This window comes from Boleophthalmus pectinirostris, unplaced genomic scaffold, assembly GCF_026225935.1.
Source record: "Boleophthalmus pectinirostris isolate CB_2022bp ecotype Guang Dong unplaced genomic scaffold, ASM2622593v1 HiC_scaffold_23, whole genome shotgun sequence".
Taxonomy (NCBI): Eukaryota; Metazoa; Chordata; class Actinopteri; order Gobiiformes; family Gobiidae; genus Boleophthalmus; species Boleophthalmus pectinirostris.
Window position 1 is genome coordinate 31,729,864 of NW_026571207.1, and position 18,074 is coordinate 31,747,937.

An 18,074-nucleotide genomic window follows, 5' to 3' on the forward strand; every position below is an offset into this window, starting at 1 on the left:
GAACTCACCAGGTTCTTCTTGAGGAAGTCTTTACGACAGCGGTCCAAAGTGTTGGGTCTGAACTGAGAGCGTCTGTCTGAAAAAACACTGAAATGTCTGAGAAAGAGAGAGAGGGAGAGACTAGGTTAACACCGGGTTTAGTTCTGGTGTAGTCCTGGTTTAGTCCTGGTTTTGTCCTGGTTTAGAGCTCATTTAATCTGGGTTTAGTCCTGGTTTAGTCCTTTCTCATTCCATACTTGCAGGATGCGATTAGCTCCAACAGCACCTCCTGCAGTCTGTTCTTGGCGTTGGACCCTGGTCTCCTCAGAAGCCTCTCCACCTGCTCCAGACCCAGCTCCAGGCGGTCAGAGATCTTGTGGAGCCAGCTGGACTGATACAGTCGAGGACTGTGGTCTTCAAACCGGGACAGGACCCAGAGACAGGGTTTAGGCCGTGACTGGAGAGGGATGCACCGGAAAGACCTGGAAAACCAAATAAGAAGTTTTTAAAGGGCCCATATTACACTATTTTCTGGCTGGAGCTGTGTTTTGTTTCATTCACACATGTTTAACACACAAATCCTCCATATTTAGTATGAGTTCTTCTCTCAAACAGAAAACACTCCACTATAAGTGGACAAGAAGTGCCTCACTGTGTTTTTAAACACCTTCAATAGAATCATTTGGATGATTTCAGCCCTCAGATTGCCAGTCACTTCTGAACTCAAGGTTAACTTGAAAATGTTCCGATTCATGACATCATGAGGTGGAACAGAGCATTTGGGCTTGTGGATCAATAAAGTTTATCTAAGTCTAACTAATGAGATTTGAAGCATGCTTAAAGCTGCACCGTGTAACCTACTGTGAGCCTACTGTGAGTGGACTTGCATCTTCACAAAACTGATTCAAGCATAGAATAGAAGGGCCTCTACCTACTTGTCTCTATGGAAATTTTTGTGGAGAATGTTCTTAAGTATGGTTTGAGCAGTTTTTTGTGGTGACTTGCTGCCGCAAAAAGATTATGCAATCCTGTCCAAAACTCAGCCCACAAACCCACATAACTCATGCTCCAGGACAATTTTTCATAAATATACAAAAGCAGGATACAAAAACTTGCACTAAAACTTGACAAACATGATGAGATGCGCTGTAGTTTAATTAGCGAAATGTATGCAGACTGTCTTGTGATAGCGCTCTGAAGGGGGAGTGACTTAATGCGAAGAGCAAAGGGAGTTAAACATAATATGTTTTTTAGTGAATTCAGCATTTTCAAAACAATAAAAGGTTACATGCCACGGTGATCTAAATAATATGTTATGTGTCTACAGTTAATACCCCATAGATGTGTAATAATGTGTCAAAAGCAAACCAAAAAGCACTAGGTTATTTAACTTCATGATCAATATTGTACGGGCATATGTATTACCTGTCATACTCGGTGTACTCTGCCTTCATTGGCTCAGTTACAGAGTGGTTCTCAGGTTCTGGTTCTGGGTTCAGTTCTGGGTCCGGGTCTCGGTCCAATTCTTCCTCAGACTCCAGAAGGCCCTGGCTCTCCTCACTCAGCTCCTGACGGCTCCTATGCAGCTCCTCTCTGCTCTGAGCGCGCCTCCGCACCACCTCCACAGCTTTACCAAAATTACCTGAGAAAGAAACCTGGGCTGAAGATATACTAAAAAGAGACTGACTGACTATAAAGGGCCCATAATACGCTATTTTTTTAATCTAGGTTATAATGTTGTTTCTTCATCAAAAACATACCTAGAGTTGTGTTTTGTTTCATTCACACATGTTTAACACACAAATCCTGCATATTTAGGCTCTGCATATGTTTGAGCAGTTCTTCCCTCAAACATAAAACACTACACCTTGTGATGTTATGTGATAACACAGGAAACACTTCACTGTGTTTTTAAACTCCACACACCTTCACTAGAATAATTAGGATAATTTCAGCCCTGGAATTGTCCATCTCTTAAAGGTAAAAGGTAGCTGTTAACTTGAGGACGTACCTTCCAATCCAGGACAGTTTATAAAAATGTGTAACAGCAAACTTTATTTTTCCTGCTTGAAAATTATCTATCAATATATAAATTTATGTATATATTTACATTAGGTGCAAGATAAACAAACATTTTCTTGTATAAAATAATAGTATGACACGTATATTACATAAACTAAAACCGCATAAAATGGTAAGTTTAAGGTTTGTTTGTTTTTTATTACCGATGGACAGTTCAAAGTTGAGTGGTTTGTTGCCCACACTTGGGTCCATCATGGTGATTTCAAACAGCGATGCAAACAACACAAACTCCTGCTTCTCCCCCAGAAAACCCTGTGAATACAAAGCAACCAACCAGGATCAAGAAGAGGGAGTTACCTGACAGTGCCATCCCTTCAGTTCCTTGTATATTACATATATATAAAAAGAAATGTTGCTATTAACTAATCAGGATGGCATTGTCAGGCAAGGGACACAGCCAGTCAGTCAAAACAAAGAGTAGAGATTCACTAAAAATGCTGAGAGCAAATAACCAATCAGGATCAAAAACATGGAGGCAACCAAAAATCATAGCAGGGATATTGGGCACAACAACCAATCACAGTGTTTCCCGCAGCACTTAATATTTAAGTCGGCCGCCTTGACAACAAGTGCCCAAGTAACCAAATTTTTGTAGCAGAAAAATGGTTTTACCACAGTACAGCTATATCATGAAAGAAACTCTTGGGGTCAAACTGAGACCACTGTGTGCTGTCTTCATGCAATTAATGAGGAAGTGCACTATTAGCATGTTAGTTGTTGTTAAGAAACTTGCTCTGTTTCTCAAGTTCAGTCAAAATCAGGTACTTTCATGTGAATTCTTCTCACCTTCTCAGATATTTGTTTATATTGTCCCCTTAAAGCAAAAATGTATTCTGCATTTGACCCATCCTCTGCTGCGGGGAAAGCATTACATTCGTATTTGTGTTTCTGACCTCAGGAAGTGGGTGGATTTCTTCTGTTTCCACGGTTACAGCTTCAGGAACCTCCCCAAAGTCCTCGGTGCTGTCTCCAGATACTGAAGGAGGAGGAGCTGCAGCGGAGGAAGACACATTTAAAAGAGGGCAAAACTAAACATAAATATACATATGGAATTATAACAAAATGAAAGAAACTAGTGCTGTACAAACCTGTGCTTTGCTCCTGGTTCTTCTTCTTACTGCTCCTCTTCTTCCTCAATCCCAGTTTACCCAGAGCCCCTTTCACCTTCAAAAACACGGCTCAGTTAGTGCCATGTTACGAATAGCTTTTTCACCATGCTTTTTGTTAAAGTGGAAAGTGAAAGCAACAGCACTCATCATGTTTGCATTATTTTAAAGGTGGGGTTGAGGGTCCACCACCTGCTCGGCTCTGGGGAGATGTTACTGCAAAGCCTAGATGTTCCACAGTCTTTCATTTAATTTGTCTATCTCCATGGAAACCACCAGTGAGAGGAGAGGCTGCTCTATGTAACATATGTTTTTTCAGATATTTTTTTCACCAATAAAAACATCGGAGATTGAATAAATAACAGAGACAGATACGTTTAAAGCCCTACTGATGAAGGCAATAACATCTCCATGGAGACACTGCACCAAAAAAGTTACATAGTGCACTTTTAAGTTTTAACAAATAAATTATGAACACACATATATCCCACGGCCACACAACATAAAAATAAGCTTGAATAAAAGATAATGTAATAATAATAAAGAATACATTTCTGCAATAAAACTGTATGGAACTTTTTTTAAATTTATTTTACAAAGATCCTATATTACACAAAACTGACTCATGAGCTTTAAGCTTTTAGCTTCTCAAAAAATACCTGAAGTTCTGTTTTGTTTCATTCACACATGTTTGAGTAACACTTTATTATAAGTCTGTCTGCATCTCGAAAACGCAAAATGCTCTGTTCCAGCTTGTGATGTCATGTAGTGGACGTTTTCAGGTTAACAGCTCCTTTTACCTTTAGCTTAGTAGAGATTTGCAATGGCTGAAATTATTCAAATGATTCAAGCGAAGGTGTGTGGAGTTTAAAATCACAGTGAAGCACTTCCTGTATTACCACATGACATCAAGGTAAAACTTTTTTCTGTTTGAGAGAAGAACTCAGGCTAAATATCTAGGGTTTGTGTGTTAAACATGTGTGAATGAAACAAAACACAACTCCAGGTCTGTTTGTGATGAGGAAACAACATTGTAACACAGATCAGAAAATGGTGAAAGATGGGTGCTTTAATGTTGAAATTTTAAATCTTACCTTTGCCACAGCACCAGTTGGGACCTCATTATTAGCTGAAGGAGAAGTGTAGACCTCCACAGTTAGAGCGATCAGGATCCGGCCTCGATAAAAAATGCCCTCTCCAAGTCCTTCATTTAGAGCCTTGCAAGAAGTATTGCAATTTCAGTCTTTTATACTAAGAGAGCAAATTCATGAGAAACTAATTTTTGTCAAATGTCAAAAAATGTAAAGGTGCATTAACTTTTCTGGTTGAGGGTCTGTCACCTGCTTGTTTCTATGGAGAAGTCACTGCTCTGCCTGGAATATTCCACAGTATGACTTTAAACAGCTCTACCTTACATTTATTCAATTACAGGTAGTTTTACCGTTCCAAAAATACCTACAAAAACAGGCATTCTGACTGTTAGTGGGGTCGCCTCTCCACAGATCTGACCTGTAACTTGATCTGGTTTGGTCTCCATGAAGATTTAATGCCGTACTGTGAAACTTTCCAGATAAAGTAATAATAACATTTCCATGGAGAAAAGTATTTGACAGACCCTCTACCAGAAAAGTTACACAATGCACCTTTAAGTAAAAATTGTGAGCAAGTGTCTCAAACCTGGTGTATATCTCTCAGAGTAGAGTTCTGAGGGGATCCGTACAAATTCACCCAACTTGGACCAAATGTGGGATTAAAACCTGAAATATAAAGATTTTGTAGTAAATTAATTATTGTGTTATGTGTGTGTATGCTCAAATGGACTGAAGGACTAACCCAAGATCAAAAATAAAATCAAGGCATATGTAGATGATCAACTTTGTTTTGAGTTATTGTTTAATTACTTATTATTAGTCTACATCTTCAAAGCTCAAAATGCACCTTGTGATGTTATGTAGTGGTAGTTTTCAAGTTAGCAGCTCTCTTTTACCCTTAGCTCAGTAGAGATTTACAATTCCAAATCCGAATGATTCCAGTGAAGGTGTATGGAGTATAAAAACACAGTTCCTGTATTACCGCATGACATCACAAGGGGGAACAGATTGTTTTCTGTTTGAGAGAAGAACTATTATGCATTGAACTATACTGTGACCATGTAATTTCTCTTGTAGATCAGTCAAGTTTGGTCAAATTGAAGGACTAAACGAAGATCAAAATTAAAATCATGTCATATGCAGATGTTCAGTTTGATAGGGTTTAAATCCCAACTGACCATTCCTGGTTGGGTCTGAGATCTGCTGCAGGTCCAGGAAGTGCGTTGCCAAAGCGACATCTCCGGTCTTTGAGTCATCGAGGATCTGGATTTTGATTCGCTGAGCTAAAGGAGGAAACTGCTCGATGAACAAAATCTCTTCATTCCAAACGGGAAAACTGCTCGCCCCAGCAACAGAGGTCTCACCCTGAAAAGGGCAGAGTCAAAGGTCAAAATACTGCAGGGTTTTCATGGTTTAGGAATTATATAAATACTGCTGTGTGTTGATTCATTTAATTAATCAGCTTTTAAGAACTTTCAATCAACTAATCAATCACAAAGGTGTTATAAAAAATATTGAATTACATTTATTTTAAAGCTGAATTCAATAAACTTTATGTAGTAATTATTTTGGTCAGCTGTCAGCGCTTATCCATGTTATAGCTTTACTTTGAGGTGTACTAGAATTTATTATATGAATACTGTGGAAGATCTTTTTCAGTTCAATAAACAGAACTAAAAAGTTACATATTGTGGCTTTAACCAAGGAAAATCATGTAGAAACCTCAAAGAAATGAAAATAATGAAATACAGTGAAGACCGTATATTTGCAGGCAGTTTGTGCTCACCTGCTGCCCACAGAAGGTGACCTGCACGTACGGGTCGATGAAGACCGTGCGGTCAGACACGTCCATCTTGGCCATGAGTCCAGAGTCCATAGTGGGGAGGCCCTCGGCTCGGTAAATCCGGACCCTGAACCGGGCCCAGGGCCGCTCTTTAGACATGCCCCGAGGAAGCATCAGGTTTCTGTGGGACAGTAGAAGTAATAATAGTAATGCTATAGTAAAGCTAAGCCGTGATGGAGCGTAACAAAGTAAAAATAGTAAAGTACTGTGCTTACGTATACATTTTATGTACATTATATGTATTTTACTTATGTACATTTTAAAGTGGATACTTTTTACTTTTACTTCACTACATATGAGAGCAGGTATCTGTACTTTTTACTGACTGAAAAGTAAAAGTTTTTTTTTTTTATTATTAACTGTATTTCTCGAACTATAAATCGCTCCGGAGTACAGCTCGCACCAGCCAACCAACCAGCAAAATGCAGGATGAAGAAGAAAAAGTCGCACCGTACTATAAATGCCATTTTTGGGGGAAATTTATTTTGTAAAATCAGAGACCAAGAACGGACATTTCATCATGAAAGGCAGGTTATAGTAATAATAACATTGGAACAGAGATTAACAGGCTGAATAGGTGTCCAGTACGTTAACGTAACACATGAACAGTTATTCAGATAACTATAGCATGAACAACAGAACTTAAAAAGTTTACCAAACTCCCCATTTCACTCCAGATCACCAAGTCTAGCTTTTAGCCCGCTTTTTTGTTCTCTTCCTTGCAGTTAAGAGTATCCTCCGCTTTTCGCCAGTGCCTCATAAGTGTCTCCCTCACTCCAAACTTTCTTTCTGCTGCTCGATTATTGTTTTTGGCTGCAGATTTCACTGTTTGCAGCAGGACGGAGGCTCTTTCTGCAGGAGACATGTGCAGTAGAACCAGAGTAGAATGCCCAGTGACAGTGGTACAGGAGTTATTATTTTAATAGATCCATTTACAGGAGTTACTCCATACAGGAGTAGCAGATACTGGCACATAAGCCTAGAGCGCCCTCTCGTGGCTGTCAGTATGAAAATGACGAACATGCAAAATTATATATTTTAATACATAAGCCGCACCTGAGGAAGTCGCAGGACCATTCGAAACCATGAAAAAAGTGCGGCATACAGCCCGAAAAATACAGTAAATGCAACCTGGTGAAAAGGCTGAGAGTTTATTTTTTAACACATTTGTAATTTGAACAAAAAATATACAATTAAAACAGGTAGGAAAAAATGCTTGATTCAGTTAATTCTGCTGATCAAACCTCAGCACAAATCTGAATCAAAATCATTACTAATTTGAAGCTTTATTAGATCTCAAAATCTGCACAGAACATTTTTAGCCAGGTACTTTAATACTTTTACCTAAGTTGATTTTTTCATGTGATACTTTTACTTGAGTATATTTTTGCTCCAGTATCTGTATCTTCTGAGTACTTCTTCTGCCATAGACGCTAAATCCGAGCTAACATGGGAATCTGCGTGCCAGTACAGGTTCCTGGACACTAGGGGGAGGGGAGCAACATGCATTTCTATAATGAATGCAAATTATACTTTTAACAAATATAGACCATGAATATCACCAGTAAAAACTTGACCTGATTTAGTTCTACAATAGACCTGGTTTAGATCTGGTTTAGACTTGGTATTTTTGTTCAAGTTTTATTAATTAATATTATTAGTAGTATTTTATGGTATTATAGTTTCTCTTGGGGTATAAGATTAGCATGCCTGTGGATAATCAATAGATCATTTATCAGTGATAGGAAACTAGGTGCCAAAGAAGAATACTGCAAAGGGTCCTCACAAAAAACTTAAGAGGTTGAAGTGTCTTGCTCAAGGACACATCAACAACCTGTGATACTGGTCGGGGGAAGGATTTAACGATCCCCAAAATTTAGATAAATATTTGGGACAGATGGTAGAACTGTGCGGTAACTCACTTCTCGATTTCAGGCGATCCGTGGGAATGGGACCCCGGTTCGATGCTGGTGCCCAGACTGTCCCCCTTCATCAGGACACCAACCGTCGCCCTCACGTAACCTTTGACCCCAGAGCGTGTGTCGGTGGGGTCACTCAGCGGAGCCCACTGCTGGTAGAAGCGCTGATCTGCAACAAGTCACAACTGAAGCTTTAAGACAAGTATTCAAAGACATTGTAACGCTTATGATTACTTATGAATGCTTGGAGAACAGATATCTGGTACCTGGTTGGTTGAAGACAGTCCTTATATCCATTTTGAACAATCCAATCAGATCCAAGAGAAATGGCAGCGTTTTTCTGTGAAACACCTGAAATAAATAAATAAGTAGGAACGTGTAAAGAGACAGAAATATTTCCAAGATTTGCCAAAGCACAGATACATTGTAAAAGCAGCTCTTGGGGTGAAACTGAGATTTTAATGCAGATGAGCACTGTTACCATGCTAGTTGTTGTTAGGAAATTGAGGAATAACTTTTGATTGTTATTAACAAAGGATAATATTCAAATAATCCTTTTTAAAATGGCTGGAGGATGGTGGTGCAGTGAAGGTAGCACTGACCTTGATCTCGATGACTTTGTCGAAGAGCATCTCTGGAGCCTCCTGAAGCTCGAACACAAAATTCTGAAACAAAAATCAGTTCTGGAGTTTTAAACATGGAATTTAATGGACCTGTTTATATCATGAATTATAAATATTGGAATTTACAGAGAACAAAAGGCAAAAACAGCTCCCACAGATGAATGCTGTCATTGTGTCATTGGGCAAGACACTTAACCCACCTTGCCCCTAGGTGTCTGGGTGCACTGGTGTATGTGTGTGTGTGAATGGGTGAGTGGTTCCTTGATGTAAAGCGCTTTGAGTGACTTGAAGGTGGAAAAGTGCTGTATAAAAATGTGACCATTTACCATGTTTATTTATTTTTATTTTATTTGGAAAAGGGAAATATGCCAGATTAAACCCACAGGTTGATTTTCATCTGCTGTCCCAGGGGCATACAGGAGTGGAGTTTGTTAATGAATACCAGGAAAAAAATTTACGTCTTTTTTAAATTCACTATATTTTCAGGTCTAGAACATTTGACTTTGTTTACCTCATTATAGAATGGACAGTTGGTGGACTTCTGAGTGGCTGTGTGTTTTTTGTGATTCCCGACTCGGATAAACACGACTGGATTTATATTGACTCCAGCCAGCTTCTGAGCCTCCAGAACATTCACACTTATCTGATAATAACAAGAAAGAAATGCAAAGTATTCATTTGAAACACACTTAATTTTCTTTAAATTACTTTAAATTTAAATTAAGACCAAGATCAGACCTGAAAACTCTGGACTTTGGGAGTGGCTGCTGCTTCTCTCTTGGACAGAGCTCTGCAACGACTGAAAAAAAAGAGTACATTTATTATCTGGATTAAACTAGGGTGACCAAACGTCCGTTTTTCCCGGGACACGTCCATTTTTTGCGTCCTGTCCTAGACGTCCAGGTTTGTTTTTTTTTAAGTGATGCAAATGTCCAGGTTTTCATTATCTTTCATTGTGCCATTAAACTGAGCATTTCTCATAGCTCTCTGCACTCAGAAGGAGTGAGCAGACACAAACAGTTGGTCAGTCTGCAACATCCTGAAGTGCAAATGTGCATTTAACGATGACTTGCACAAGAAATTCCCTGTTTTCCGTCCTGGTCGGGACAAGTGGGAGGCCATGTGCACAGGTTGCGAGGTGAGAGTAGCTCAGTGTCGAGGCCCCACCCCCTGTGAGGTGTCTGGGTTTTCACAAACGAAAATATGGTCACCCTAGATTAAGCAGTATCACAAGAATGCATAACTGTCTACTTCCCCTGGTGGCTACAAACAGCAGAACATACTGAATATAAAAATTACCCTGGACTCTCTCTGAGGGTGGTTCACTCTATGTGTAGAACTATTTAGATCGCCCCATGCAAAGTGCTCACAGCATCTACAATAAAATGGCTGGTACACTTGAGTAAATGGACCTCCACTTTCCCTAGTGGCTGTCTAAAATAACATCTCTTCCATTGTTCGATAGTTTGTGATTGTTGAATGTAAATAGTTTAAAACTGTAGCAAAAGGGGTTTATGAAGACAAAACCGGGTCAAGTAAGTGGCTCTCTACTCCCCGTTTGGCAATGTGTAGTATTCATAAATGAAATTATTAGTCTCAGTATCTTAATGGATCTATTCATGTTTATGCTCTCCTTGTTTTTCTATACAGTATTTATTCATAAAAATGTCTCTATAACCCCCGTTAGTGGCTGTAAAGTATTAATAGAAGAAAACTTCCCCTGGTGGCTTTACCTGAACAGTTGTGTGGACGTGACCGCTTCCAACTCAGTGTAGTCTTCGTCCCAGTCTTCATCGCTGTCATAATCATCTTCACCACTTGTCACTAACTCCCTCCCTAAGCGCCGAACTTCGCGCTCTAATTGGATGGGACGGATCCCTGACAGCTGACTACAAATGAACATATATTTTTAGATTTGTGTAAACGTCAAATGCAATACGTATAATATTGTAATACTCACCTCTCAATATCATCAAAAGCGTCATTTCTGATCACAAGTGAACTGGAAACATTAAGAATCAATAAGGAGCATATTTACCAAGGTTGTCAAAAGTATAGATATTAATCGATACTAAAACTAATATTGAAACTAGATACTCATTTGAGCATTTGAGGACAGAAATGAACCTTTCCTGAAAAGCTTTAAAATGATCTTGAGCTGTATCAGAACAAGTATAAGAGCACATAGACTCGTATACACCCATGGACCTCTGTGGAACCTACCTGGACCACTGAGGGATTACACAGATATACTGAAATACCACATGGGAATAGAAAATAAAGTACTATTAAATGTTGAAAATTACATTCTATTGTCTATGTAAAGAGTGTTTTTATTAAGTGGTATCAGAATCTGTATCGAGGCTATTCCTCAGTATCGAAATTGAGTTTGAAATGTTAGTATCGTGTTTACTTTTGTCATGTTGTGACAAAACTATTACTTACTATTATAAACAATAATAGGTTTAAATTTAGTATGATCTGAAGTGTAATGTTTTATAATTCTCACTGGTCTTTGTCTTCTAGTCGGATGAAGTCTTGACCATCCCAATTTCCTGCAGATCCTTGAACCGGGTGGTACCTGATGTCCAACTCAATGTAAATCTAATCACAACAGAAAATACACTGGAAATTACAATAACCACTTCAGTTCATTAAAGATGCACTACGTCACTTTTTCTGTTAGGTGAAAGCGCCCAGATTACGTTATTTTTATGATCTATTTTCTGTTCTATTCTGTTCTATTTTATTTTCTGACCTGTGTTATACTGTTGTTTCTTCATCACAAACAGACCTGGAGTTGTGTTTTGTTTCATTAACACACAAATCCTGCATATTTAGGCTGAGTTCTTCTCTCCAACAGAAAACACTCTGTTCCACCTTGTGATGTCATGTGGTAATACAGGAAGTGCTCAGCTGTCTTTTTAAACTCCGTACACCTTCACTGGAATAATTTGGATAATTTCTGGATTTTTGGAATTGCTAGTCGCTATTGAAGTAAAGGTAAAAGGCGCTGTTAACTTGAAAACTACTACTTCATGACATCACAAGTTGGAACAGAGTATTTTGAGCTTTGGAGATGCACTCTAATAAATCAGGGTCACTCAAACGTGTGAATGAAACAAAAGACAATGTCAGGTACGTTTTTGAAGTGGTAACACTATAATAACATGGCTAAAACCTCACATGAATCAGTTTTGTGTAATGTTTCACACTACGGCTTTAAGCTTCTCCTCTTTCGTAAAATGAAGTTGTTAATGCCCATTTAATATGCCTCTTTCAGTTAAAGAAGGTTTACTTAAAACAACAAAACTTACAGTAACATTTAAGAATAAAATGACTTAATATACCTGGGTGTCTCTGTACTTACATTTGTGAGACTGTAGTTGGCGTCAGTGAGAGGTTCTCTGAGAATTAACCGCCCTGATGTTAACACATGCTGCAGACTGATCTCCAACTGACCCAGGAGTCTGCACGGAGAGGAGACAAGGAGAGAGGAGGCGAGGAAAGAGGAGACAAGGAAAGATGAAATGAGGAGATGAGGAGAGGAGACAAGGAAAGAAGAGGTGAGAAGAGAAGAGACAAAGAGAGAGGACACAAGGAAAGAGGAGACGGGGAGAGAGGACACAAGAAAACAGGAAACAAGGATATAGGAGACAAGGAGAAAAAGAGATAGGAGAACAGGAGATGAGGAGAGAGGAGACAAGGAGAGAGGAGATGAGGAGAAAGGAGATGAAGTGAGAGTAGATAAGAAGAGAGAAGATGAGGAAAGAGGAGACAAGGAGAGAAAAGACAAGGAGAGAGCCGATGAGGAGAGAGGACACAAGGAGCAAGGAGATCAGGAGAAAGGAAATGAATTGAGAGGAGACAAGGAAAATAGAGACACGGAAAGAGGACACAAGAAAGACGAGACAAGGACAGAGGAGACAAGGAGAGAGGAGATGATCAGAGAGGAGATGAAGAGAGAGGAGACAAGGAGAAAAAAGACAAGGAGAGAGCCGATGAGGAGAGAGGACATAAGGAGCGAGGAGACAAGGAGAGAAAAGACAAGGAGAGAGCCGATGAGGAGAGAGGACACAAGGAGCGAGGAGACAAGGAGAGATAAGACAAGGAGAGAGGACACAAGGAGCAAGGAGATGAACAGAGAGGAGATGAAGAGAGAGGAGACAAGGAGAGAGCCGATGAGGAGAGAGGACGCAAGGAGATGAGGAGAGAGAAGACAAGGAAAATAGAGACATGGAAAGAGGACACAAGAAAGACGAGACAGGGACAGAGGAGACAAGGAGAGAGGAGAAGATCAGAGAGGAGACAAGGAGAGAGGAGACAAGGAGAGAAAAGACAAGGAGAGAGCCAATGAGGAGAGAGGACACAAGGAGCGAGGAGATGAAGAGAGAGGAGACAAGGAGAGTCGATGAGGAGAGAGGACACAAGGAGCAAGGAGATGAGCAGAGAGGAGACAAGGAGAGAGGAGACAAGGAGAGAAAAGACAAGGAGAGAGCCAATGAGGAGAGAGGACACAGGGAGCGAGGAGATGAAGAGAGAGGAGACAAGGAGAGTCGATGAGGAGAGAGGACACAAGGAGCAAGGAGATGAGCAGAGAGGAGATGAAGAGAGAGGAGACAAGGAAAGAAGAGACATGGAAAGAGGACACAAGAAAGATGAGATGAGGAGAGAGGAGACAAGGAAAAAAGACACAATGAAAGAGTAAATGAGGAGATGTTTTTTACATTTTGAAAATCTGGTACCGCACCTTTAAAATAATCTAGGGACTGACCTGTTGGAGAAGATTCTGCTGCAGTTGTAGACACAGACAGATAGTACTTCATCTTTGCCCAAGTTAACGTAGTGAGGCCAGCGAAAATACTGCAAAATAACAAATACTGTTTCAATACAGGTTTACTGTAATAAACTCAGAATTAAAGGTGCACTATGTAGCTTTTCTTATATAACTTTTCTTGCTTGTTTCTGTGAAGATGTAGATTGGTCTTAAACACTGAATTATTTGTCAGGTGTTTTGCTGCTTTTCACGATTCACAATTGCTTTTTTCTTCATATATTGACTTTTAATAACTGCAATTTAACACCAAAAATAGTCAAATTTCTTCCTCCAAATTCTACTCCAAACTACTAGGAAATGTGTTTACAAAGGACAGACTGTAGACTTCATTAAAAAGATCCAGGCTGATCACTGGCGAATAGTAAAGACAGAATTTCGATATCGATCAAAATTTGATTAACTGCATAGGCCCAATTCTTATGGTGAGCAGCCTCTCCACAGATTTGACCTGTAACTTGGCCTGGATTCACTACCTGACTGTTTCCAAGGAGATAGATAAGTCTAATGTTTGTACCCCACTTAAGAAAAGTTACACAATGGACTTTTATGAGAAAGAAACTAGAGTGTTATCAGATTGAGTTTTACATCAGTTTGGACTCACGCCTGAAAAACAAACACTGATCTCACCATTGCCTGGGAGTTCTGTGATGTCACTCTGTGGGAGGGGCTTCTGCATCTGGACTACACTACCCATCAGCCCCTGCCACCAAAATGAATTCTGCTGCTAATTCATCTTTTTTTTTTTTTTTTTTTCATTTGGGATTTATTTATTAAGTTGTAAAAACAAACTAACAAACAAACAAAAAAACAAATTACAATCATTATATGTATTATATGATTAAATTGTATTGTTAAAATCTGTAGTAAGATCCACAAATGCAGTAAATTTACAGTAAAAATAACCAAATTAACTGTCCAAATCTGTAAAAATGTATTTAGCATAAAATATTTGACTGCAGGATTGTGTAAACAAGCATATTGCCATAGTTTAGTTGTTTTATTTGCATTTATATTCATAAGTTTATTAACTAATTCATAATTTTGTTTTGTCTAAAAAATTACAGACCCAGTTAGCAAACTTAACTAAAAACTAGGGATGGGCATTCGATGAAATTTTCTTAATCGATCGTCGGAAGAATTAACGATCGATTATCGATTAGTCATTAACGTTTTTAAATTAAAATGATCATCATTATTATTACTATCTGCACTACTAATCTGCATAAATAAATTCAACTTTACGACATATAAACCGTAACGACTCTAGAGCCACATCAGCCCGTTTGACATTATAATGTGTTTAATTCACTTATGCGCAACTCTCACAGAAACAAAACTTAAAACCGCATCGCTAATTTGCATAAACTCAGCGAAGATAAAACTACAGCTCTTGTGCGCTGATGCGATCAATTTCTGTCGGATTAAAAGACATGACTCAGTGGAATACAGGTTAGTGTGACCAGATTTGCGTTTGTCAAAACCAGGACACCGTACGGGGGGTGGGAGGTGGGGACTCGTCATCGACATTGTGCGACTCTCACCTGGTAAAGCTTTTTCCCACTGGACACCGACACATATGTGCTGCTTTGTTCACTGTGCACATGGCCTCCCACTTGTCCCGAACGCAACAGAAAGCGTGGAATTTCTTGTACAAGTCATCGTTAAATACGCATTTGTGCTTCGGTACGTTGCAGACTGACCGACTGTTTGTGTCTCACTCCTTCTGAGTGCAGGGAGACTCATGTACGGACCCCTGTTTGTGCACTCTACGCACAGCAACCTACATTCGGTTTGTCGATTAAAATTAATGTAATCGATAAAATTCTTAATGATCAATTATCGATTAATTGATTAATCATGCCCATCCCTACTAAAAACCCTCACTTATTCATTTCAAAACCTAAACTTATCCTGAGTGTGCAAAAATATATTGACAAAAACATTTGTGCGCCTAACCACCAATAAAATGAACTGTTGTTTGACATTACTGTGTTTGAGAGAAAATGTTGCCACTCAGATGCATCAACAGGAAGTAAAAGAAAAAGTTTTTATTAAATTTAAAGTCTAAATTAAAATTTGTCTTGTCAAAAGTCTGTTTTTAGACCTGGTGAATAGGAAAACAATGTTTTAGGGAGTCCCCAGAGACTGCAGCTTGGTGTAAAAAAATGGCTAAATTTTCAATATCTGAAAAATGCTCTCCAGTGTGATTTGAAGTCACTAGGAGTAAAATTGGTCTCTAAAGAGTTGTACCACCAGTGGGACATGCATGACAGTTTGAGAACCCCTGTCAAAAGACTAATAAAAGTGAACAATAGTTTTACAGTATTGTCAGTGTGAACAGGACTGCAGTATCTGTACAGTCGTGTATGATGAAGGAGAGCCACTGTGTGCTCAGCAGGAGGGGCTCAGGTGAGACACTGCAGGGGAGTGGGAAAAATTTTACACTTAGAGAGATCAATTTGAAACTTCTTCTGTAGTTTACTTACATGAATGTATAGAGAAAAATGTATTACATACATTTGTATTATATAATTTTATTCATGTATTTATTTGAATCATTTAAAAGTCCTATATCATGCAGAATTGACTCTTTTGAGTTTAAAGCCATGTTATAATGTGGTTACCTTGTCAGAAACAAACCTAGAGTTGTTTTATGTTTCATTCACACAGGTTTGAGTAACCCTTTGTTATTAATCTGTCTTCTTCTCCAAAGCTCAAAGTGTAACAGCTTCTTTTACCTTTAGTTCAGTGGAGATTGGCAATTCCACTGCTAAAATCATCCAAATGATTCTAGTGAAGGTGTGTGGAGTTTAAAAACATAATGGAGCACTTCCTGTATCACCAAATGACTTCACAAGGTGGAACAGAGTGTTTTCTTTTTGAGGGAGGAACTTAGACTAAATATGCAGGATGTCTGTGTTAAACATGTGTGAATGAAACAAAGTCCAACTCCAGGTCTGTTTGTGGTGAGAAAACAACATTATAATATAAATTAGAACAGGGTTCTCCAACCTGTAGCCCGGGAGCTACCTGGAAGGAAACCCCTTCCACGTAGCTCACCAAGGGATTTCTGAATTATACTTATGGTGTAATATCAAATTTGATTAATCAAATGGCTATTACTATTGTAAATGCATCATGTTGATACTTAACTTCGTGAACTAATAAATGGCTTATGTTTTATATTCATCTAAATGTTCCCATCTAACCACTCTTTGTGACTCTTAATTTCTTGTAACCACTGAAATTAATAGCTCTCTGGCATTTTTATTTTGTAAAAGTAGCTCACCAGAGGAAAAGGTTGGAGAACGCTGGATTAGAATATAGCATAATACAGGCCCTTTAATATTATTATAAATTGGACACTAGTTTAGGACATATACATCTGAAAAATTGACAGAGCCAGCAAACTGATTAACTTAAATAATAGAACATCTTTAGGGGCAGACTGAACAATGTTGTGTTTTCCATAGTAAAGCTTTGTATTGAGACACCACAAAATGACCACAAAAAGAGAAAAGAGTTTTGTCCCACGACAGATATATTGTATTACCAGCTCTTGGGGTCAAATCAGTTCTCTGTGTACTGTTTGCAGTTTTAAAGAGTTTATTGTCTCATGTACAATTAGTAACACTATTTATTCACCCTCACAGCTATTTAACTATATCTGCAAACATGGCTGCCACTCAAGAACACAGAGTAAACAGACAGAAGATGAACTCTAATCAAACCTTGCACCTATCTGCAGAAAGTGTAGCCTGAAGAGACTGTGGGGCTTAGTTGTGGAAGGAAAGAGATGTGTTTTACCTCATTGAAGACGGCTGTTTCCTCGCTCTGAAGAATCCTCGTTTTGTGACTGAAACCTGATGGACAAACAAACATGAGTCATGACAGGATACAATTATATTATATGATGTTATTTTCATTTATATCATATTTTATTATATAATACTGGACATTTTACCTCTGAATTTGAGTGTGACCTTCCTGTCACTGCGACCAGGTAAATTCCACACCTTCGTAAGAGTCACACTGATCGACATCTTCACCTGCCTCACCTGCCACGAGGCAGGTGTCCACAGATAGGTGAAACGTCCTCAGACAGATGAAGTGTCCTTAGACAGGAGAAATGTGATCTGACAGGTGAAGTGTCCTCAGACAGGTGAAGTGTCCTCAGACAGGTGAAGTGTTTTCAGACAGGTGAAGTGTCCTCATCTTTGTCACACTTTGTCCAAACAGTTTGACAGGTGAATGTTCCCATATGGATGTATTGTGGATCTTGTGAGAAGGAAAACCAAGTGTAACTTTTGGTATGATGATAATGATCCCTTGCACCAGTCCTGGATAAAAGAGAAAACTCGGTGAGAGTAAGGAATTGTGTACTGACAAAGAGAATATAGCCTCAAACCAAAACAAACATTTTAACACTAACAAAAAGAGTATAATTTAACAGAAACACCAAATATTCTGGAGAGTGTCAATATTTGAAGGCATTACAGTACAATTTTATCTTAATCTATTTAGATTCACAATATTTGTAAGGTGATTCATCTGCATATGGCAAGTCAGGCTACTCATTTAACCAAAACATGGT

At 38.9% G+C, this 18,074-nt stretch overlaps 1 protein-coding gene across 1 annotated transcript in view; it reads right to left on the reverse strand.

The window, feature by feature from the left end:
- The window catches only part of fer1l4 (fer-1 like family member 4), a 38,968-nt gene extending 21,445 nt beyond the window's left edge, over positions 1-17,523 (reverse strand). The window contains exons 1-22 of the mRNA XM_055159084.1: positions 17,445-17,523; positions 17,288-17,343; positions 13,418-13,506; positions 12,014-12,113; positions 11,153-11,247; positions 10,604-10,645; positions 10,377-10,532; positions 9,382-9,442; positions 9,155-9,286; positions 8,623-8,685; positions 8,287-8,371; positions 8,024-8,189; positions 6,045-6,222; positions 5,437-5,623; positions 4,845-4,924; positions 4,262-4,384; positions 3,135-3,225; positions 2,955-3,037; positions 2,205-2,313; positions 1,405-1,621; positions 237-461; positions 9-96 (exon numbers count right to left, since the gene is read on the reverse strand). Of these exons, the coding sequence (XP_055015059.1) occupies positions 9-96; positions 237-461; positions 1,405-1,621; positions 2,205-2,313; positions 2,955-3,037; positions 3,135-3,225; positions 4,262-4,384; positions 4,845-4,924; positions 5,437-5,623; positions 6,045-6,222; positions 8,024-8,189; positions 8,287-8,371; positions 8,623-8,685; positions 9,155-9,286; positions 9,382-9,442; positions 10,377-10,532; positions 10,604-10,645; positions 11,153-11,247; positions 12,014-12,113; positions 13,418-13,506; positions 17,288-17,343; positions 17,445-17,523 (2,505 nt within the window). The remainder of the gene's footprint in view (positions 1-8; positions 97-236; positions 462-1,404; positions 1,622-2,204; positions 2,314-2,954; positions 3,038-3,134; positions 3,226-4,261; positions 4,385-4,844; positions 4,925-5,436; positions 5,624-6,044; positions 6,223-8,023; positions 8,190-8,286; positions 8,372-8,622; positions 8,686-9,154; positions 9,287-9,381; positions 9,443-10,376; positions 10,533-10,603; positions 10,646-11,152; positions 11,248-12,013; positions 12,114-13,417; positions 13,507-17,287; positions 17,344-17,444) is intronic.
- Positions 17,524-18,074: the final 551 nt, after the last annotated feature.